The 24,518-nt window shown below is 39.6% G+C and overlaps 1 protein-coding gene across 1 annotated transcript; it reads left to right on the top strand.

Annotated features, from left to right (window-relative positions):
• Positions 1 to 1,236: 1,236 nt before the first annotated feature.
• LOC127104495 (uncharacterized) lies at positions 1,237 to 2,927 on the top strand. Its single transcript, XM_051041680.1, has 2 exons — positions 1,237 to 1,982; positions 2,732 to 2,927. The coding sequence occupies exons 1-2, from the start codon at positions 1,237 to 1,239 to the stop codon at positions 2,925 to 2,927; spliced, it is 942 nt and encodes a 313-aa protein (XP_050897637.1).
• The last annotated feature ends 21,591 nt before the right edge of the window (positions 2,928 to 24,518 follow it).

The following is a 24,518-nucleotide window of genomic DNA, read 5'->3' as shown; positions in this document are numbered from 1 at the left end:
GAAGACGAGATTGATCACCATGTTGAAAGAGTATGCTGACATATTTTCTTGGTCATATCAGGACATGTCGGGGCTTGATACTGATATTGTTATGCACCGCTTTCCGTTGAGAGAAGAACGTCCGCCTGTCAAGCAGAAGCTTAGAAGGACCAGCCTGGATATGTCTAAGAAGATTAAGGATGAAGCTCAGAAGCCGTGGGACGCTAGTTTTCTTGTTGTGACTTCTTATCCACCTTGGGTAGATAATATTGTTCCTGTTCCAAAGAAGGACGACAAGGTTCGTATGTGTGTGATTACAGAGATCTGAATCGAGCTAGCCCGAAGGATGATTTTCCTCTTCCGCATATTGATGTGTTGGTTGATAACACTGCGCAGTTTTCTATATTCTCCTTTATGGATGTTTTCTCCGGTTATAATCAGATCAAGATGGCTTCTGAAGATATGGAGAAAACTACGTTCATCACCCCGTGGGGGACCTTTTGCTACAAGGTTATGCCGTTTGGTTTGAAGAATGTTGGGACAACTTACCAACGCGCTATGGTGACGTTATTTCACGACATGATCCATAAGGAAATCGAATGCTATGTAGATGATATGATCGCCAAATCCCACACGGAAGAGGAACATTTGGTGAATTTGTTGAAGTTGTTTGAAAGATTGAGAAAGTTCAGACTACGGTTGAATCCCAACAAGTGTACATTTGGGGTTCGATCGAGAAAATTGCTTGGTTTTCTGGTCAGTGAAAGAGGAACCGAGGTCGATCCTGCAAAAGTAAAAGCTATTCAAGAGATGCCTGCACCTAAAACTGAAAAAGAAGTGTGTGGGTTCCTAGGGAGATTAAACTACATTGCTCGGTTTATCTCCAACCTAACGGCCACATGCGAACCATTATTCAAATTTCTAAGAAAAGATCGGGCAATAGTTTGGAATAATAACTATCAGAAAGCATTTGAAAGAATAAAAGAGTATTTGCAGGAACCTTCGGTTATAATGCCTCCTGTTGAAGGACGACCATTAATCATGTACCTTACTATTATCGATGAGTCGATGGGGTGTGTACTGGGGCAGCATGATGAGTTTGGTCGAAAAGAGCATGCAATATACTACCTAAGCAAAAAATTTACCAGCTGTGAAATCAAATATTCACTGCTTAAGAAAACTTGTTGTGCTTTAGCGTGGGCTACTCGTCGACTAAGGCAGTATATGTTGACTCATACCACGTTGTTGATCTCAAAGATGGACCCGATCAAGTACATCTTCAAAAAATTTGCTCTCACGGGAAGGGTGGCCCGTTGGCAAATGATTTTAACAGAGTATGATATTCAATACACTACATATAAAGCTATCAAGAGTAGTGTCATTGCTGACTATCTGGCTCACCAGCCCGTCGAAGATTACCAGCCAATGAAGTTTGAATTTCCTGATGAGGATGTGTTATTCCTGGATCAATATTTTAACAGACCAAACCCGGATGAAGGACCCGAACCGGGAGCGCGATTGACGCTCATGTTCGATGGTGCCTCTAATGTTGTGGATAATGGTGTTGGTGTTGTTATTACTTCTCCCACTGGATTCCATATTTCGTTCATTACTCGTATTTGTTTTGATTGCACAAACAATACAGCGAAGTATGAGGCTTGCATTATGGGACTCGAAGCTACGATTGACATGAGGATCAAGTTTCTTGAAGTGTATGGGGATTCTGCACTTGTGAATTGTCAAATCAAAGGAGATTGGAAAACTCGGCACCCAAATCTTATCCCCTACAGAAAGCATGTGATAAAGTTGATTCCTTATTTTGAGGAGATCACTTTCAGCCACATCCCAAGAGAAGAGAACCATTTGGCTGATGCTCTACCTATATTAGCTTCAACGTTCAAGGTTAAGTGGGAGAATGAAGCACCTTCCATCATAATTATGAGGTTAGATGAACCGGAATTTTGCTATGCAACTGATGATGATCTTCAAGATGATAAGTCTTGGTATTTCATATCAAAAGGTACCTCAAAAAGCAGGAGTATCCTGAAAATGCAACAATTACGGATAAGAAGACATTGAGAAAGTTGTCAACTAAATTCTTTTTTAATGGAGATGTGTTGTACAAGCGGAATTATGACTCGGTGCTGCTCAGATGCGTGGAGAGACACAGAGCATACAAAATTATCAAAGAATTTCATGAGGGATCATTCGGAACTCACTCCAGTGGTCATACCATGGAGAAAAAGATTTTGAGAGCAGGTTACTATTGGATGACCATGGAGAGCGATTGTTGCCTACATGTTAAAGCCTATCACAAGTGCCAGATTTACGGAGACAAAGTGCATGTTCCTCATGTGCCTTTGAACGTCATGACTTCTCCTTGGACCTTCTTAATGTGGGGTATCAATATGATCGGACGAATTGAGCCTACCGCTTCTAATCGACATCACTTCATCCTAGTAGCGATTGATTACTTCACCAAGTGGGTTGAAGTTGCTTCCTATGCGAATGTGACCAAGCAGGTTGTTGCCTGCTTCATCAAGCAAAACATCATTTTTCATTACGGAATCCCAGAAAAGATCATTATTGATAATGGATCTAATCTAAACAACAAGATGATGACTGAATTATGCCAGAAATTCAAGATCAAGCATCATAACTCTTCTCCCTACCGTCCGAAGATGAACAGAGTGGTCGAAGCAACTAATAAGAACATTAAAAAGATTGTGCAAAAAATGATTGTGACTTATAGGGATTGTCATGAGATGCTTCCTTTTGCACTTCATGGCTATCGTACTTCGGTACGCACTTCGACCGGGGCAACCCCCTTCTCTTTAGTTTATGGCATGGAGGCAGTATTTCCTGTAGAGGTTGAGTTTCCCTCTCTTCGCCTGTTAACAAATGTTGAGCTTGATGAAGCCGAATGGGTACAGAACCGACTGGATTAGTTGAACCTGATTGAAGAGAAGAGGATGATTATTATATGTCATGGACAGTTATACCAGAAGCGGATGAAGACGGCATTCGACCAGAAGGTTCATCCTCAAAGCTATCGAGTGGGTGACCTTGTTCTGAAAAGAAATACTCTACCTCAGTTAGATCCCAGGGGCAAGTGGACTCCGAATTACGAAGGACCTTTCATTGTCAAAAAGGTTTTCTTTGGAGGAGCCGTGATGCTAGCCACTATGGATGGAGAAGATTTTCCACTCCCTGTTAACGCAGACATAGTCAAAAAATTCTTCGCATAAAAGAGACCCACTAAGTCGACGGCTTAGGCAAAAACGGGCTTCCCAGCGAGCAAATAAAAAAGAAGAATAAAAGCTCGGGAAAAAATTAGGGATAAAAAAAAAGAAGAAATGAAAAGAATTGTAGACCTGCTAAGTTGAAAACCTGAAAAGACAATTTAGGCAAAAAAGAGTATCCCGGTGGATCGAAAACTCGAAAGAGCGATCTAGGCAAAAGTTAGGGATTAAAAGCGAACGACTACGTCTTGATATGGATCTCCGATTTCACTTTAGACAAAATTTTGAAGGCCAAGAATTGATCCAATAATTTTCTTCAGAAAGCAACGGGATGAGAGCGTTGAGGACACAAGACCCATAGCCGAACTGGAACCTGGTGTATATCCATTCACCGTTGCCATTTTGTAAATACTAGTTTGTTTTACTTTTGGCAATCACCTTTTTCTAGGGGTTGCTTCCTATTGTGATTTCCCATTCACAAGCTAATTTTCAATCAATAAAATACTATTCAGTCAAAATATCTCTGTTTTATTTTTATCTGTTTTGTTTGCGGAAGACGTCCAAATTTTTTATAAGCATTGCATTTGGAAATTTGAGGCCATGCATAACATGATAAATAAAACATGTTAGATTACCTGTGATTCTAGGTAACCTGGTTGGTAGCCAGAGTAATCCATATCATACCCAGCGTATTGCTTGCTTGTCTGTGTTGTAGGAACGGCGTTCCATAACAGTTGTTTGCTTAAAGCAGGGGATGATGAGACGGCAACCAAGGTGTTGTTGTCATCTTATCCCCACAAGTCGCATTTCTGAGATCTCTCCCCAAGCTGAGGGTTGGCTAAGAGGATCCGATCTCTTAGTATTTTGCTTGCCTCTAGCACATCCATTTGTTGGATTGTGGTTCTTCCCCAGCAGGTGTCTACCTGGGGATGTTCCCCAAGAAGAGAGTGTGATGGAGAAGGTTAATCGATGAATGTCCCCAGGAGAGTCTTTCCCAGCAGGTGTTGTGTACCTAAAGATATTTCCCCAGATGGAGTGTTATTTGATGTTGACAGCTCCCCGGCTGATGGTTTGGGAGGTTGCGTTCCAGAATTCTTATTCCCCGTGGATGTTATCTCCAGCAGATTGAAATTCCATTGTGTTCCCAAGCTGAGCAATGTTCGAGGAGTTGTTTATTCCCCATCGGAGATTCTTCATCCCTAGCCGAGCGTTGTCTGAAGTTTCCATTCTCCCTAGTAGGGTTTTATACGTCAAGGTTGTTATATCTTCAGCAGATTGAGATTCCCTCGAGTCCCCCCAGTGAGTATTGGTGAAGTTCTTGTGAGATGATTCTGATATCCCTACAAGAGCGCCAGGCCGGAATTCTTGTTCCCCGGAAGTTGATGATGGATCCTTATCCTCAGCAGGGTTAACATTTCTAGTAGGAGGTCGACTGTTTTCCTTTCCCCATCGGAGTGACACCTCTCGCCAGAAGGTCGACTGTTGCTTTATCTCCTGCAGATTATGCACCTGGTGGTTTCTCCCCACAGAGCTCCAGGTGTTGCAAGGATTTCCCCGGAGGACGTTTCCTTGTATCTCATTTATTTCCCAGCAAAGTCATGCATCATTACATTTACATCCTCTAAATGTGTAATTTCCATTAACCTTGGAATGTTACTCCATAAGAAAAAGTCAAACATGCATCAATGCACAAGGCAATTGAGTTTATTTCTTTGTAGAGGTCCTTAGAACCTTGTTGTCCCAAGTAAAGTTGTCAGGATCCTATCCCAAATTCCAATTTTTATCCTATCCAAAATCCCAATTTTTATCCTATATCAAATTCAGATGATATCCTACCTCTGAATTTCTTTCCCTCAGATATCCTACCCTGAGCCATTTCCAGATATCCTATTCAGATTCTAAAATTCTACCCCATTTTCTGAATTCTAAATCCTTTCTCCAAATGCTAAACCCTTTACCCTGTTGTTTTCCTCTGTCACAGAGTGAAAAATTTTGGGTTCATTTTGGTATTCAATCCTCTCACACCCTGAACGATTGAAATCATTTGCTTTTCAACCTCTTCACTTTAAGAAGATTGAATAGGGGCAACTGTTGTACCCCAAAATTCGCACTCTGATTTTTAATACTTTTGGCTTCTGCGTCGCCTCATTTGCATAACATTCATATATAATCAACATTCATACAGGATCAAGGTCTCTTCGAATTCATTCCAGAAGGATTCAGTGTCCTCGTGAAATTCTGGCGTAGTCAGTATTCAGATGTTCTACTTCAAGTCTTGACATCTGATCTAACATTGTACCTATTACAGCAAGACAGTTATTACACTCTGTACTAATGTGCACCTTTTCACAGTGTCACGACCTCTCCTTCTATGTCATCCTAGAATGGAGGGACACCTAGTTATGTGCACCTTATCATTCACTTCTGTTGTTTTCCTACACAGATATCAGCAAGATGTCTCAATCCTGTTTTGGACATTATCTGTTACATTGTTCCAGTTTGTTGGTCATGTACTTGTATTTCCTAAATTAAAGGTTGTAACAAGTTAAACTAATCTCCACTTATTAAGGAGCTAACAAATAGATTATTTGTCAGGTTCATTAATTGTAGCTTAGTTGTTAGTTTCCTAGATTTTAGATCAGCTGGTGGATTCCTGAAGAATAGCCTGAGAAAAATCCTGAAACAGAAAAACTAACCATCCAACAATTTAGCATATGCAGTCAGGAGTGAATGTCACAACATTCCGTTTGACATCCAAGTCCAGAACCATATGCTAAGTCTGTTTGGTTCCTGAAAACAGACTGTGCTAAATTTGCTGTACTGTAAAAGACCAACCAGTCTCTACTTCAGTATCAGCTTACTGGAAGAACTGTCAAGACATCCAGTTTGACAGTTTCACAATGATCTTTTGGCCAGGTCTGTTATGCTTTTGAACTCCAGACCTCACTACATACTTAACTGAAATCATCAGCTTATTAAACAGTATGTGCTGTTGTTGATGAATGTCAAAACATTCTGATTGACATTCCAACAGAAGGCTATGTATCAGGTCTGCTCTTATCTTGATGAACAGACTGGAATACATGCTTAGTTATGGCAGACAGGATTATATCATACAGAAGGAAAACAAACACAGGAAATTGTTAACCCAGTTCAGTCCAACATGACCTACATCTGGGGGCTACCAAGCCAGGAAGAAGATCCACTATTAGTAGTATCAATTCAGAGTTAAACTCACCCGTTTACAACTCATCACTTAATCCCTACCCAATGCAATCTATACCTAGGAACTCCTAGATAGAAACCTCCAGTTTCCATTCCTATCACTACAAATACAATGTAATGTTACCACACCTTGAACTTGCTTCACAGCTTCATTCAAGAACAAAATCACTCTTGCCTACAGGCTTCGAGTTACAACAACTCTCAGGATTTACCACTGAGATACACATGGTAACCTTCCCACAGATTGGGAGGTTTACCTTACACACACTCCTAAAACTTCATTCTAAGAGGCTTACAAAAACTAGATTACAATCAGCTATTTATAACCTAATCACCCAACTGGATTTGGGCCTTCAGAAAATTGCAGCAGACTTGTTCTTTGCTGTTGCAACTTCAGCAGAAAAATTCTGCTACAAACAAGGTCTTCAAGTTCCTAAACTCTCTCCATATATATCTCCATATTTAGAGCCTATATATATTCTGATTTAGTCTTCAACACCTCCACAAGGGAGTTAGGATATTCACCAGATATCCTTGCTGATCCCATGACATATACTGAATTAATTAATTCAGTTTCCTACACATGTGCGATGTCACAGACCTGATGTCGTGACATCGTACATGACATGTTGGTCCAGATGTTGAATTTTTTCAACCCAACATATTAAAACAACAGAGATGATTACATTATTTGTTTTCTAAAATTACTGCCAATCCTAAGGAATCAACAATCTCCCCCTTTGGCAAATTTTAGCTAAAACAAATAAACACTACACTGGACAAAACATCCCAATTTGGGAATGCTCTTCATCTCCGTCATTGGCTCCACCACCACAAACACCAAGGTTGGTGTACATGGGGAAGAAGAGGGACAAGACTTAGTTGTACCAGAACCCTTCCCCTCAACCGGAGAGCTTCCTGAAGAATATGTAATGCTGAGTAGATAGACAATGTAACTCAGATCACAAGGCACAACTGTCTTCTTAACTCAGATCACAAGACACAAGTGGTAAACCCAGTTGGTGGATTTTGTGCCTGATGCCAACTTCTATTTGCTGCCACATCCACAGTTGGCTTTCTTCTGGTACATTCTCAACCCTAGGACTATATTTCTCTCCCCCTTTTTAGCTAAACATTTGTAAAGGCACCCTTCACAAAACCAGATCCAGGCGCAGCTTGCCCAAACCTTAACATACCCCATGATTCTGAGAATGGAGTGTTTTTCTTGTGAGAGGAAGAGGGCTATTGCATCCTTTAAATAGCCCTGCATGTGCCTAGGAATTTCCGGTAGAAATAAATGCTTGGTCAAGATGCATTTATTTTTGCTGAGAAACAGTCAGAGAATCACCAACAAAATCTCAAACTATCTTTGAATACCTTTTATAGCTCTTGACTGTTTCTTTTCCAAAACAGCCGTTCCAGTGCATGGAGACCATTCCATATATGCAGTCAGACACGTAGCACGCGATGTCTTAATATTCCTGCATTCAGCCATTATTCAACATTTCCCAAGACCTCTGTCATACCTCCAGTAGAGACTTGACACCTAGCACTGCTACAACCAACTTTTCACACTTCAGTTGATGGTTACTCCCCCTGTACCACACAGCTGTAGCCATCAGGCTTATTCTGGTTTATCAGACTTAGCCACATCACCCTCATAATTCCTAATGACTTTAAGATTCAGAAGGAATTAACAGCATTGTCCAGGGCAATGTCATGACATCCGGTCAGACATTCTTCTGCTCACTCAGCCTTGCCACACATCACAGCATCCTGAAAACTAACAGGTTGCCATACCCCGTTATCTGAGAGCACATAGACCACAAGCTTGGTGATTACTTGCAGCACACGTACACACTCCCCCTGTCATGGACAACCTACTCTCTTGGAGGTCACACATGATCATATCCAACACCCCAAGGTTGGACCTTCACATACTTCCTGATTCAAGGAGATTCCAGACCACTTGATGAAAGGAAAACATAAGACGCATCTTCATGTCTTCAAGAGCGCACCCTCTGTCCAACCCTCTTGGCTGAACACATCCACACTCTGTGTCCATCTCTCTTCTAACCAGAACAGAAGATCACTTCACAAGATGTTTTAACCTCAGCTGGGATATCCTTCACAGCATCACAAGGAGCACTATCTGATAGACTTCAGATATTGCTGAGTCACAAGCTTGGGCCAGAGGAACCCAAACATACATTGGGATATATACACTCTCATCCCATTACCAGAGACAGTCTTCCATGGATAGCTCAGAACTCCTACCACAAGCTCCAAGGGATGAAGAGAAGACCCCTCCTGTTGTCTTCAACTAACTACTTTTCTTCTCAAAAGTAAATAGTCTCAGACTTTCCTCAAGACTAATCAGCTGCCATATCGATTATCTTGATTCTTCGAACCCACTTCTGAGATAGACCAAATGTCACTGGTTGATTACCTCCTTCATGAATTCTCATATGACAAGGTCAAGTGCTGCCTTTTGGCCTCCCCACGTTTATCAGACTTCTCCCAAAGATATTCTGACCTTCCAAGTGAGATTTGAACTTCAATTGTTGAACTGTCCAGTCTCCACCCCTGTAGATCCTTCTATCTCAAGTTGATGTGCCACTTCACCAACTAAGAATCTGATGTTGAACCAAATGTCACAACATTGTGTTTTGACATCAGGCTGTTGAATTCAGCTCCTTCTTCTGCCACTTGAAAGAACTTCCTCCCTTCACAGAACAAGAGTTCAATGTTCTCATAGACTTGATTGTGGAACCAAGTTTGAGTAAACAACCTCCATCCTGCAGATTCGCAGTTAAGTCATCCAAGTTCACACCTCGATGAATCCCTGCTTCTTCTCCAAAGACATCAGACATTTTGATGCATGAGTCTTCAGAAGGACCAGTTATACACTATCCCTTCAGCTATGCCAAGGATTCCTCTTCCTAAAGCAAGGCTGTTTCCATGATGTCAAGAATGTTGTCACTTGTTCTTGACTCCACAGTGTGCATTAGCCAATGCACTTCCTTACCTAGATCAGAAATAAACTGATCCAAGTAACCACCATCAGGACTATGATGTCTTCTTCTTCTTGTACACACCGAGGTTGTACATGTTTCTTGCCAGGAAACCTTTTCAGAGATCATACGCTTTTGCTGCCACCAAAGAGATAGATCCTAAGCCAATGTACTATCCTTCCTGTGATTCTTCACAGGGTCTTGAAGAAGAGATGTTCCAACATCTTTAAGAACATCAGTTGTCTTGAGCTCCAAGGATAATCAATTAAATACTTGTACTTGACACAAGTAGACATTGATCTTAAATCCTTTCCCAATTATCCTTTCAGATACTTCCACCATAGGAATACTTTGAAAATACTCTTCTAGTGTCAACATCTTCTGCTTGCAAGCACCTCAATAGTCTTGAGACTCTTTCCAGATTAGATTCACCCTTAGGAATGAGAGAGATGAATCCTTCCTTGCAAATGTGTCACACAACAACCAGAACCCATGTGACACAGGTCAACAGCCAACCAGACCCTAGGCTGACCAAACGTGAGGAGGTTAACCAAAACTCCCCCTCAAATTAACAATCATGGAAACTCCACACCAATATCCATGCATTGTACACACATGTCTCAACATGACATACACCATCCCTACCAGTGGCACTAACTCTATGAGTTATACCTAAGCATACTCCAATCATACCAATCAGACTTTAGCTGACCATAAGTACTAAAGGAACACCAGTCAATAGCAGACATGCATTGCCAGAGCATACTACATCAACCAACCTATGAATCTTCATATTCTCACTCCTTGAAAGAACTCCCACTTCTGACCGTGGTGTTTGAATAACATGATTCATGGTTCCAATCCTCTTAAATGACACAGCAATCAGGTTACCCCATTATTGACTGCTAACATCCAGGGGACTTGTCTTCCAACACAACATAGTACTTCAGGGAACAACTATCCAACCCTGCTCAATCTACAGAAATATGCCAAACAGCAGGAGATTGCACACTGCCACATCTCAACCAGCTCAACTTCTAGAGATCAGACTTCTAAAGGTGACCTTCTTGAGCACACATACAGTTGACCCTACCCTTGTCAACTTATCACACACAGATGTCTCCTCTTCCAGGTCAGGAGTAGGTTCCAAACAGAAGTATCCCTTTGTTTGACACCTAAAAACATCTGCTCTTCAACCAGTAGCTGCATACTTGTTGAACAACATGTTCTAACATCACATAGAACATTAGTTCCATCTCCTTGGAACAAACCTTCCTTGAAAGTCTTCAAGGTCTTCATATACCCTACTCAAGAGAGTAGAAGAATCAGTGATTAAGTGATTCTTACCATCCTGAAGTGAGAACGTCATGTTGAGTGGACTTGAGAACACTCAAGTATCTTTGACATCTTCAGTAGATTATGATGAGATCTTGAATACAACAGCCTTTCATCCACATGAGGGGAAACTACATCAGAGTTTGAGTTTTGCCAGGTATTATGCAGCGGAAATCATAATACAACTCAACCAATGAACACCCACTTCACCAGATTGGTCTCCAAGACCATACCAGGTTTGAGTGTGATTTAGTACGGGCACAGTTGTCCCACACACAGGCCCATTGCCAGCCTCCAGAGACAGGTACACACCATTCCTGTCATGAACAGTCCATCCACCTACTTCAAGGGACCATTCAGGGAATTACAGAACCTTACACAGGTTCCAGCATCAGTACTAACATAACTCCTTACCAGCTACCAGAAAGTATCGCCCATGGATCTCATCCAGAGACAGAACAGGATGCCTGCTCTGATACCAATTGAAATTCTGGCGTAGTCAGTATTCAGATGTTCTACTTCAAGTCTTGACATCTGATCTAACATTGTACCTATTACAGCAAGACAGTTATTACACTCTGTACTAATGTGCACCTTTTCACAGTGTCACGACCTCTCCTTCTATGTCATCCTAGAATGGAGGGACACCTAGTTATGTGCACCTTATCATTCACTTCTGTTGTTTTCCTACACAGATATCAGCAGGATGTCTCAATCCTGTTTTGGACATTATCTGTTACATTGTTCCAGTTTGTTGGTCATGTACTTGTATTTCCTAAATTAAAGGTTGTAACAAGTTAAACTAATCTCCACTTATTAAGGAGCTAACAAATAGATTATTTGCCAGGTTCATTAATTGTAGCTTAGTTGTTAGTTTCCTAGATTTTAGATCAGCTGGTGGATTCCTGAAGAATAGCCTGAGAAAAATCCTGAAACAGAAAAACTAACCATCCAACAATTTAGCATATGCAGTCAGGAGTGAATGTCACAACATTCCGTTTGACATCCAAGTCTAGAACCATATGCTAAGTCTGTTTGGTTCCTGAAAACAGACTGTGCTAAATTTGCTGTACTATAAAAGACCAACCAGTCTCTACTTCAGTATCAGCTTACTGGAAGAACTGTCAAGACATCCAGTTTGACAGTTTCACAATGATCTTTTGGCCAGGTCTGTTATGCTTTTGAACTCCAGACCTCACTACATACTGAACTGAAATCATCAGCTTATTAAACAGTATGTGCTGTTGTTGATGAATGTCAAAACATTCTGATTGACATTCCAACAGAAGGCTATGTATCAGGTCTGCTCTTATCTTGATGAACAGACTGGAATACATGCTTAGTTATGGCAGACATGATTATATCATACAGAAGGAAAACAAACACAGGAAATTGTTAACCCAGTTCAGTCCAACATGACCTACATCTGGGGGCTACCAAGCCAGGAAGAAGATCCACTATTAGTAGTATCAATTCAGAGTTAAACTCACCCGTTTACAACTCATCACTTAATCCCTACCCAATGCAATCTATACCTAGGAACTCCTAGATAGAAACCTCCAGTTTCCATTCCTATCACTACAAATACAATGTAATGTTACCACACCTTGAACTTGCTTCACAGCTTCATTCAAGAACAAAATCACTCTTGCCTACAGGCTTCGAGTTACAACAACTCTCAGGATTTACCACTGAGATACACATGGTAACCTTCCCACAGATTGGGAGGTTTACCTTACACACACTCCTAAAACTTCATTCTAAGAGGCTTACAAAAACTAGATTACAATCAGCTATTTATAACCTAATCACCCAACTAGATTTGGGCCTTCAGAAAATTGCAGCAGACTTGTTCTTTGCTGTTGCAACTTCAGCAGAAAAATTCTGCTACAAACAAGGTCTTCAAGTACCTAAACTCTCTCCATATATATCTCCATATTTAGAGCCTATATATATTCTGATTTAGTCTTCAAGACCTCCACAAGGGAGTTAGGATATTCACCAGATATCCTTGCTGATCCCATGACATATACTGAATTAATTAATTCAGTTTCCTACACATGTGCGATGTCACAGACCTGATGTCGTGACATCGTACATGACATGTTGGTCCAGATGTTGAATTTTTTCAACCCAACATATTAAAACAACAGAGATGATTACATTATTTGTTTTCTAAAATTACTGCCAATCCTAAGGAATCAACACCTCGTTTTATTCTACAAGCGCCATGATTTTCTTTGTTAAAAGACTTGACAGAAAACGGAATTCGGTTTCGCCATATGAAGCAGGAATTCAGGTTTCGAGTCAAAGCGGACTCCACAGGGGTTCCAGATCATTTTCTTAGGGGCTCGATCCCGTTTTTATTATCTCCATATGTCATGTGATTATTTTCGTTATATTTGGCAAGAGTATTCGGGCGTTTCAGCCAATTCGACGTGTTTTAAGAAGAAAATAGTGTTTAGTTGCAAGTACGAAATTCATAACTTTTTCTCGGAAGACTGTTCCGTAGTGGCTCTTTCACCGTCTATTTTGTATTAACTTATTCTACATTTTATATGTTGAGGCCGAAGGCCAATTCCTTGAGGAAGATAGCGGGAATTAATTTTCAACAGAAGTTTCAGAGTTTTCTGCTTATCGTCTCCCGGTTGTTCAAAATTCCGTAAATTCTCACCCGATCAACGTATTGATACAGTTTCTTCTCCATGTTGTCCGGATGGTTATTATTTTCATTTCATATGTTGAGTATGAAGGCTAACTTTGTGAGAAAGGTCTCCGAATACGCCAAGTACCTTAGTTTATACAGTGAAAAACTGTGTTGAACCAATGTTTCTTGTGTGATAAAAAATTCATAACTTCTGAACCGTATGTCGAAACCAGATGAATTTCGGACACGAAGTCCATCTCAAGGTCCCCAAAATTTAGTATGTTGAAGTCGAAAGCAATTCTGCACCAGAAATTCCAGAATATTGCAAAAGCGTCGGAGGTCGAATGTGAATCATGGTTTTTTCCCACTGTTCTGCAAGATTCAAAAATTCATAACTTCTTCATTTTTTACCGTATCGGGACGGTTCTTGCAGCATTGCTTCAAAAAATTTGTCGTCTATGAGTTCCCTTTTTGACCCCAAGTTCAAACGGTATTCAGAAGATCGAGTTGCGTCGCGTTCTTTGGAAGGTGCGCACGAAAATCCTGCGTTTTGAATTTTCCGCCTCAGATGACCAGTCGATTCTCGTCATTCGAACGCACGTAACATTTACTTTGTTTATCCGATTGATCCCGTTCTCATGGAAACGGTTCACAAATTTACTCATCTTCGACTTTGCTTTGAAGCCCGAGACCGAATTTCGCACCGAAACGCGTTTCCTCGAGATCGGAGTTTAAGCGGCATTTTAGAAGAAATTTCAAATTCAAATTTTGGGACCACTATATATTCATTTTTCCTCAATTTTCTATCATTTTTTGTTGGGACTCTCCATTCTCTCTCTTCACAAACACTTCTCTTTTTTGCTCTACCTTTTCTATAAGATCAAATTGCATTTTCTTCTTGAGTTTTCACAACAACTTCATACAAATTCTCAAGAACACGAAGAACATTCGAATCATTTTTCCGGAAAATTACCAAAATCTCAACTAACCTCTCTCCGATTTCTGGTCCACTCTTTCCGGTAATGCATCCCGTCCGACCGGTTTCCTCCTGACGCGGCTTCACCGATGCGCGAACACGTGTCTCTCTCCTCGTGACCAGTGTTGTTGTCCGGTGATCCTTTATCTCTCCGATTGCTTGTTCCAGCCACAACTCCGGTCAAGTGCATGTTTCGGTGACGCTTTGGTAAGCTTCCTCGTTTCTGGTACTGTTTTGGTTGTTTACAAGCTTGTTTTAGTTGATTTAGGAATTCAATTGCTTGTTTGGATCATAATTGGAAGTTGTGTGATAATGTTGATTAAGCTTGGGATTGGCTAGAGTTGGGATAATGTTTGTTGATTGAATTGATAATTATTGATGAATATATTGATTGTAATGGTGTGAAAATTATTGGAATGAATTGAAGGTGATTATGGAGATTCCCAATCGACGAGGATTATGTTAATTGCTATGTGAGAATCATGTTGATTTTGTAAACTCTTGTTAAATCATTGGAGCAAATTGTAAGAGTTCATTATGGATAATTTGTTGAACGATGTTAATGGAAGTTGGATGATGTTGTTTTGAGGTTAATTTGAATTGAAATGGAGTATTGTGTTGATAATCTTGAACCAAATTCATGAGTATTGATGGTGTTGCTTTATGTGTCAATTTTTGTGTTGAAAATGCATGATGCTTGACAATTTGCTTGAGAAATAGGAGATATTTTGTTAGGTTCAAGTGCTGGATTTTTGTGTCAAGGTTGATTATATGCTTCAAATTTTGTTGAGATATTCCCTTGAGAGCTTAATTTCGATTCCATTTGGTATGCTAAATCTTTGTGATCGCCTTTTGTGACAATGTAATGTTGTTTTGATTTGTGTTAACATTTGATATGGATTTGAATGTTGTTGTTTCCATGAGTTTGGATTTAATTTGAAATATGATATCAAGTTGAGCTCAAGTAAGCATTTGTTCATAACTTTTGATCCGTAGCACTTGTATGCATTTTGTAATAATGGAAATCGCATCGGTAAGTGATTCCCGAAGCAATCAGATGGTTTATTTTTTATTTCGGAAATTCACTTTTGCACGTTTTTCAGTTCTGTTTTTTTAAAAGGCTTAAAATTCATGCTTCCACTCGATTTTTGGCCGAACCGAGTTTGTTTTTGGGTTCATTGGCTCGTTTGCTAGTCACCATGCGATTTTCATCGCGTTCCGAGTTGGTGATTTTTGACGCCTATTTTCGGATTTTGTCGATTTTAAGTGTTGTTTTGTGTGAACTTTGTATTCTCACCTCCCTGTTTACATATGCTTATGTTTGTATGCTTGTGGATGTTCATTGTGATTGAATTTGCGTGTTTTCGGATTAATTTTGCACGCATCTCAAGTGGTAATACACGGCTGCCCCGGACGTTGCTCTGTTGTGCTTACATACTATTTTCGCACCTCTCTCACTTCTATTCTATGATTGTGATGAAGATATGATGTGCTTTACTCTTCCTTGTTATTTTTTTACGTGTTTGTTGAGATGTGCAAGGTACACCAATTGAAAGTTCCAAGCGCGTGATTGAATGCACTCCCCTTTATTTATGGGGGTGCGTGTTCGCTATTCTACGTGAGATATGTTACCGTGAGTTTGTTATTCCACACGGATTCTTGGTTTCCCATTTCTCGAGAAATGTACTTTGTTTATCTATATTCGTTTGGTATTTACGTGATGCAGGTTCGTGTATGCCGATGCTGTTGCGATTTATTTTCGCCGACGGTGCCCATTTGTATTATGGATTATATTCTGCCTTCTAACTATATCTGGTTTGGTTGACCCTAGCTTGTACGAGATTCTCTGGGTTTCTGTTTTTCAGCATTTCTTGCTCATTACGGATTTGCTATCCGTTTGGTATACTTCTTAACCCTTTTACTTTTCCGCACTATATGATGCCATGAGAAGTAGGGTAGACACTCATCATTAATGTCATGAGAAGTAGGACCTAGACATTCATTGCATAAGTCCTACTCTGTAGGCCATGTTTGCTGAGAGTCTGTGTCATGTGGGCAGGCAATCTGATTTGTTTGTTTATTTTTGTGCTAAAGACCCCCAAAGAGGCGTCCCCTTCCCAATACCCCTGATAAGTCCTCAAGAGAAGGAAAACGGAGAGGGTCCACAATCGACCCCCGCACTTTCGTCCTTGTCGTTCATTAGCTCACATTACACATTGACGCCTTTGAACTGATTCCCCCTCTCTTGTTATCGAGTCGGTCAAGTGGAAACGGATCTTGCAATCGGATCCCCACGCATTGTCTAGCTCGCATCGCCAGACGCTGATGTTTTGTGCTCTAATGCATAATGATTGATATTCCCCGTTTCCGCACTTGCCTTGGTGACTTGATACCATGGTTAAGGCAACATATTTCCAAACAAGATGAGCTTTTTTACATCGGGCAACACGACCTCGGAGCTAAAGCCTTCCCCTATCCTACTTTGATCTAATATCACTGCTAGGTGTCCCCTTTCCCTTAACCAGCTTTGGTAATTCGATATCACTGATTGGCCTCCTTCTCCTTTACCTACCGTTGATGCCATGTCATCTCGGTAGGCGTGTGCTACTCGGTGTGAATGGATATTCCCCAAGCATGTGATTGTAATTGATTATCTATTTGATTTGATTCTTGATTGTATGTTTTGACTTGCTTCGACTTATCCATCATCACATGACGCATTCACAAGCATGATTGCACAACACTTGCACATGCCATGATATTCTATCGCTGATTTACATTCTACCTCCGATTCGTATCCTATTTGTCATCATTTCCTCACCACTACACTGCATGGTTGAGTTTGTATGCACTGAGTTCACCACTATCCTACGTGGATGCCCACGTTCGATTGTATTACATTCTGCATTTACGTGCACAGTTATCCTATACGGTCGTTACGTTTTGTCTCTGTTATCTTACACGGACATTTGGTATTTACCTGCACCGTTATCCTATACGGTTGCTACATTTCATCTCTGTTATCATATATGAACATTGCATTTTGTGTACACCGTTATCCCATGTTGATGTTACATCTTCTCTGTTATCCTACATGGTGTTGGTGTAAGCCCTAGAGGCCAATACTTTTGGTACTTGTATCGAATTATTTATTAATAATAAAAGGCATTTTCTTTATTATGGTTGATTAATAAAGTCCCTGGAATAGATAGTCCGTTTAATGTATTAAGTGTGACTTAATCATGAGAGCACATTAAACATAAGGACACTATTCTTAAAGTATCCGTAGTCGAGCTTTAGTGTGAAGTGGGATAACATTAAAGCATTAAGACTATTATGTTTGTAGACTGATGATCACATCTCATGGATCATGGATAAAGAGTTATCAAGTCTTAAACATAGGTATGAATATTAGGAGTAATATTTATACCGGATTGACCCGCTATGAGAATACTATATAGAAAGTTATGCAAAGTGTCATAAGTTATTCTCATGGTAATAATAGTGTATACCACTCTTCGACCTGAAACCACTATGGATCCTAGATGTAGAGTCGAGTGCTTTATTGCTAATCCAACGTTGTCCGTAACTGGATAACCATAAAGATAGTTGATGGGTACTCCACAAAGCATGTTGAGGAACATGAGTGTCCTAGATGGAATTTGCCCATCCTGCGTAACAGGATAAATGTCTATGGGCCCAATATTGAACTGGACAATGGTGACACGGTCTATACCTTGTGTTCAATATAGACATAAGGGCAAAGGGGTAATTATACACATAATTATTATCACAGGAGGTTTTGTCAGATCACATGACATTTTCGTGTCTTGGGTAGCAGTGATGTGTTGCTAGATACCGCTCACTGTTTATTATGTTAAATACGTGATTTAATATAATTGCCAACGCCACGAAAACCTATAGGGTCACACACAAAGGATGGATTGATGAGAGATAGAGCAACTAAGGAACATCGTAAGGTACGGTGTACTTAAGTAGAATACGAAGTATGTTAAGGTACCAATTACTTAAGTGATTTTGGCATATTATGAGATATGGGCCAAAATACACTTAAGTGGGCTTTTTGGCTTGAAGCCCACACAAGTGGTTCTATAAATAGAACTCTTGTGCAGAAGCATTGTATGGGAATACAACACAACTGAAGAGTTGGAATTTCGTATCTCTCTTTCTCTCACTCAAAGCCTTCATTCATAACAGCTAGCATTGTGATTGAAGGAATCCGTTCCTAAGGACTGAGTAGAGACGTTGTCATCGTTCAACGTTCGTGATCGCCCCGTGGATATGTATCCAAGGTTTTGATCGTTACAAGAGATCTGCACCAAAGGTTTGAATCGCCACAAGAGGTAACGATTCTATCACTGATCATGCCCATTCGTAAGGATCACTAAATGGAGAAAATTTTAAATTCCGCTGTGCCTTGGATGGCAATTCTCCTTCAGTGGTATCAGAGCCACTTTCAAAACCATGAATCTGATAATTGTTTTGTTCTGTATTATTATGATTAAAGACAGAATGAATCAAAGATTAAATTGAGATCGATCAAGTTACATATATATGATATATGTAATCCTGATGCAAAATACATTATATATGATATAGTGTTCTCGTTTCGTTCATTCAAACACTCAATGATTGTTTTCCTTTGAGCGATCAATGGTCGTTTGCTTCTTGATCCGACATTAGTATGGTGAAGCAATGACGTGTTGATCAATCATACTGAATTAACAATCGAGATGTGTTTGACGGTCTGAAATTGGTGCATCAGGGTTAGTGACGACACAAGGGTTGTGTTGTCAGAGAGTTACGCGATTGGGGTTTGACTGCACAAGAGTTGTGCTTTCTAAACACTTTTTGGAATAGTGTTAACCGGTTAACGCATAGTGTTAACCGGTTAACGCAATACGAAATAAAAAATTTGAGTTTTTCAAACAGTGTTAACCGGTTAACGCTTTTGGTTAACCGGTTAACGCAAGGCGGAAAACAGTTTTCCAAGACATTTTCAAATAGTGTTAACCGGTTAACACATTTGGTTAACCGGTTAACGCAAGGCAGAAAACAGTTTTTTGAACAGATTTCAAACAGTGTTAACCGGTTAACGCATTTGGTTAACCGGTTAACGCAAGGCAAAATTCACCCGTTCGGCTAACTCAGTGCTTTAAAAGTATCAAGTGTTGATGCGAAAAGCGACATTGATTTTAAATGAATTATTCATTAAAATGTGGTGATCGGTCGTCGAGATTTAATTTGATTTTAATTAATTAAAGGAATTAATAATAATAATAATAATAATAATAATAATAATAAAGTGTTTATTATTGTCTTGTGGTGATCGGTTATGGCCTTAGTCTTCCTTTGTTTTGGGTTTTAAAATATGACCTGCGTGTCGTGCCTCTCTCTTAATCTCCCAAATGTAACTTCTTTTCTCATCTCACTCCCTCGTATGTAAAACGAGTTACTTTTATGTAATGTAATGATATGAAGAAAGCAAAGAAGTCAGTGCCAAAGGAGGACAACCTTGAAGATCTTGCTTGGAGAAGCTTAGATCGTTGTTGTAACACCTCAAAATTTGCCCTCCTCTCTTGGGACTAGTTTAGCATATTGCATTTCATTTTGTAGGACATTATTCATTGCATATTGCATATCATGTGGAAACAATAAGCAAGTCATCCTCCTAAGTCTTGTTCAGAAGATAAAGAGGTTGAAAGATTCAAGCTTGAGGGTCTTATTGAGTTGATCACTAATCATCTGAGATTTGTGCTTCAATTAGGGTTTCTTGGTTCCTCAAGGAGTTTGGGTATTATCTTGATTAGCAAGAGTATATCACCATCATCATGGTTTTATCATCACCAAGAGGTTCATTGTGCCTGATCAGATTCCTTGGGATTAGGGTTTTGACCTCTGGTCAACCCTAATCAGTTGCATTATGCCAATCAGGGTTTCAAGGAGATGAGGTCTTTAATGAGATGGGGATCATCATGTGATTTTATGGAGCTTGTATAAGCTAGGGTTTCATGTTGGAGCCATTTCATCAAGAGATTGAGGCTCAAATTCATCTATGCATGGCCAAGTCATCTATCAACTGCAAAAGTCAACTGCAAAGTCAACTATTGGATTTGGAGGTGGGAGGTGATTAGAAATACTTCATTCATGTTCAAACAAGTCTCATTTGACATTTCAAACATCAACATTGAAGAAAATAAAGTCAGGACAAAACTTTCCAAAAATAGAAAGTGACTTGTAATTTGAAATTGCCAAAAATGGAAAGGTTTTCAACTCAAGATTACATCATCAAGAAAGCTTCAAATGAAATTTTGTTGAACATGAAAGTTGTAGATCTTTATCTCCAATTTCCAAAAAGTCCAAGATCATGGATTTCTCATGTGTGGTTAAGGAGATATGATCAAATCTTGACCAAGTGAACATGGAACTTCAAATGGGCATAACTTCTCAACCAAAACTCCAAATCAAGTGGCTCTTTTTGCATTGTGCTTGTTTTAACCTCTAGTTTCCAAATTTTGCATTACATGGCATGAATTACATTCACATAAATATTTGGAAATTCACTTGATTTTTGGAGGGAAAAATGGAATTTGAAATTTGTACATCATTTGAACATGTGACCATCACCATTGGCTCCAAAGCATCATTTGAAGTGAAATTAAGTGGAAATTCGTACTGTTCACCATGCATAAGGGTGAAAGCTCAATTTTGCAAAACACCTCCAAACCTAATCCATTTTCATTAGCATTTGGTTTAGGTTAATTAAGCATGTTTAGCATAGCATATAAATAGCAAATCTCTAACTGTTTTTCACAATTCCCAATCTTAGATCTAGAATCACCAAAAACTCCAAAAAAATTCTCTCACAATTTCTTCAAATTTCTTCAAACATTCTGCATTTTTCTTGATCAATTCATCATTTGGTAGCATTTGTGAGCAAGTTTGAAGGAAGAATCACATGAATTCGTGCATGATTGGAGCAGCTTGAAGCTTAAACTCATCCATGGAAACTCAAAAATTCTGTTGAATCGTGTGCAATAGAGCTTTGATTTCTCTTCCATTCACTTGCATGAGCATTATAGAGGATCATTGGAGCTTTGCACAGCCTGAATCAAGCAAATTCCAAAGCTGCTCTTCAAGAGGTCACGGATTCGATTTCCTTATTTCTTAAAATTGTTATGCTATTATTGTAGATCTTTGTGAGCTGATGATTATGAGCTTTGAACCACTAAAATCCATGCAATATTGAACGAGTTATGGTGATTTGAAGTTTTGTGCATGATACTTGATTGCTTCGATTCTCTTTGGATGTGATGATTTAGGCTTAGTTATTAGTTGATTCGTGTTGTACATTGAAGGATCTATCCATTCATATGCTTAATTTCAAAATCTGGAACAATTGTTCTTGATCATGATGAAGCTCCACTGTTCGTACGCATGAACGCGTGAAGAAGATGATTCCAGGTTTTTGGTAACGGTTTTGGATCCATTCTGGTCACGGAAAAGCGTTCTCTTAGGTTTGCGCTAGGGCTGAAGCGTGATTGGCTGCATGGGACGCCCATGCAGCGCGCCATTTGCTTTTTCAAATTGGCTCCGGGTTCGATTCCCCGCTGTAGCCATTTTTCAAATGCCTTGCCATATTTTCCAACTTCCCTCCATTTGTTCCATGCATGTTTCTTCATCATTTTTTTTATTTTTTTTCACCTTTAAAAATTCATAACAAATTAAATAATGATCCAAAAATTGTGTGGTTTTTTGCATGATGTCACATTTTCTCTCTAGTTGTTTATGAATATTATTTTGCAAATTGTGCATGGCTGGTTTATTTTTTGTGCTAGGGTTTGTGTACACATGTCTATTTTGAACATTGCCTTGCCATATCTTTTGTGAAATGCTGAGGTTTTATCCAATGGATCTGAAATTTTACATGTTGAAACTAGACTCTTGGCTTGACATTTTGGTGTTGAGTTTGCATTTTTACCATTTGTGGTTTCTGTTTTATTATCATGTGAATGTAGGTGTCACAATTTGTGTCACACCTTGTGATGTCCAACTTGATTGATGAATTTGCCATGCCAAATGAATTCCAAATGCCTTGATTTTTGGTATCATGCTTGATATGGATGTTGTGGTTGCTCATGATTTTTGGTGGAAGTTTTGGATTGATTTCTGATTTAATTCGGATTTTTCATTCTGGATGGTTACATTTGAGTTTTCAAAATGCCTTGAACTTCATTTGATTGTGAAATGCTTGTTCTTTATCCAATGAATGTGAAACTTTGCACACTATTTCTAGACATGTTGAATGTTGTTTTGGCATTGGTTTGAGGTTTTTACCATGTTTCATTTCTGTTTTAGGCCTATTCTAAGTTGGTGTGACATTTGGTGTCACACATGTGCTTGATTCTGCTTACCTTGATTTATGCAATTTGATTACCATGCCTAATGTTGTCCAAATGCTCTAATTTTTTGTGTGATGATCATTTTGTATGTTCTGTTTACCCATGATTTTTTCCAAGATTAATTGAATCATTTTTGAATTACTGTGTATTTGTTCATTCTGATGTCACAATGTGATCACAATTTGCATAACTTTCCATATTTGGTTCACGAAATAAATTTGGTGAATGATATTGACATGAGACCTTTTGGATTGTATTCTTGATTGTTTGAAGTTGATTCATGTGAAATTTCATGTTCTGTTTTAAATTTTTTTCTCCCTCTTTGACCCTAGGCTTTGACCTAGTAGTTGGTTGCTTATGTTTGAGCTTTGATTTCAGGTGGAGCATTCAAGTTCCATAGTTGTTGATGCTCTATCACTTGAGCCTTTGATGTTTACTTTTGACTACTAACCTTGTGTGTTTTGTAGGGTTGTTAACTCATTTGAGTTTGACTTGTTGGCTTATGCCTTTGCTTATTGGGTTTGACTGTTGATATTAACTGTTGGTTGTTTGTCTGTACAGTTGAATTGATTTGTGTGATGTTTCCACAGGTACATTAGTTGCTTAAGTTCACTTTGAACTTTGCTTTTGCTTGGTTGCTTAACCACTGAGGTATAATTCCTTTGACTTCATGTAGTCTGGAAGACCTGTCCTGTTATGTGGGCAGGCACCTGTCTGAAGCCCTCCTTAAGAGGCAATGCTTGTGAATGTTTATTTTTGTGCCAAGCAGGAAAATTCCTTTGATAAGGCAATTGGCAGATAAAAGAGATGTGTAATCCATCTCCTGCTACTCAGTGTGTCATCCACTTTGCTCACACACCTTGTGTTGATGCATTGTGGATAATAACCCAAGATCTTTGTTGTGTCAGTCATATGTGGAGAAGAGTTCCAACTTTCTGAACTCCCACACTTTCATTTGTTTGAAGCTCTCCCAGGCCAGGGATAAGAGCTGTGAGGTCTTACCCTCACTTCCCATTTCATCTGCTTCACCCTAACTCTCAATGTTAGGGTTAAGAGCTAACTACACCCGATTCCAGTTGGCTTGTGTTTCATAACCTGACCTTGTGTGAGCCCACATTGTTTGTATATAGTGTGTGCTAATTGTGTGTATGTTTGCTTTGCCTGTGTTGCTTAGGATAGCTTGCTGCCTGTGCAAGTTAGATAGAAACCTCAACCTAGGACCATTGTGGATTGCATGATAACTATTAGGCTCGAGTCAGTCTCCCTTCTAGTTTGTCATTTCCCAGTCTCTAGTTAGGAGAAAGTTTCTCCCCTGTTAAGGGGAACTACGTTGCCCTGATCCTCATACCAGATGAGGTACGTAGGCAGGAGATCGTACGAGATCTCTCCGGGCACCCTTTTTTTTCTTTCTTTTGTGTGTGTTTGCTTGACAATTATTAGGCTCGAGTTCCCGACTCCCTATTAACTTGTTTGTCTGTTAACCTTCTTGTGTGTGTTAGGATATGGATGTAAGACCAGCGATTGGCAGTCCGTATCCTATGGGTGTTTGCTTGTGTGGAGTCTGACGTAAGTCCAGCGATTGGCAGTTGGTTTCCTGTGTGTGTTTGTTGGTTCGGAGTCTGATGTAAGTCCAGCGATTGGCATTCGGTTTCCATGTTTGCCTGTGTGTGTTGAGTC

Source organism: Lathyrus oleraceus, chromosome 7, assembly GCF_024323335.1.
Source record: "Lathyrus oleraceus cultivar Zhongwan6 chromosome 7, CAAS_Psat_ZW6_1.0, whole genome shotgun sequence".
NCBI lineage: Eukaryota > Viridiplantae > Streptophyta > Magnoliopsida > Fabales > Fabaceae > Lathyrus > Lathyrus oleraceus.
Note: the sequence above shows the minus strand (reverse complement) of the source record. Positions and strands in the feature narration are given on the sequence as shown.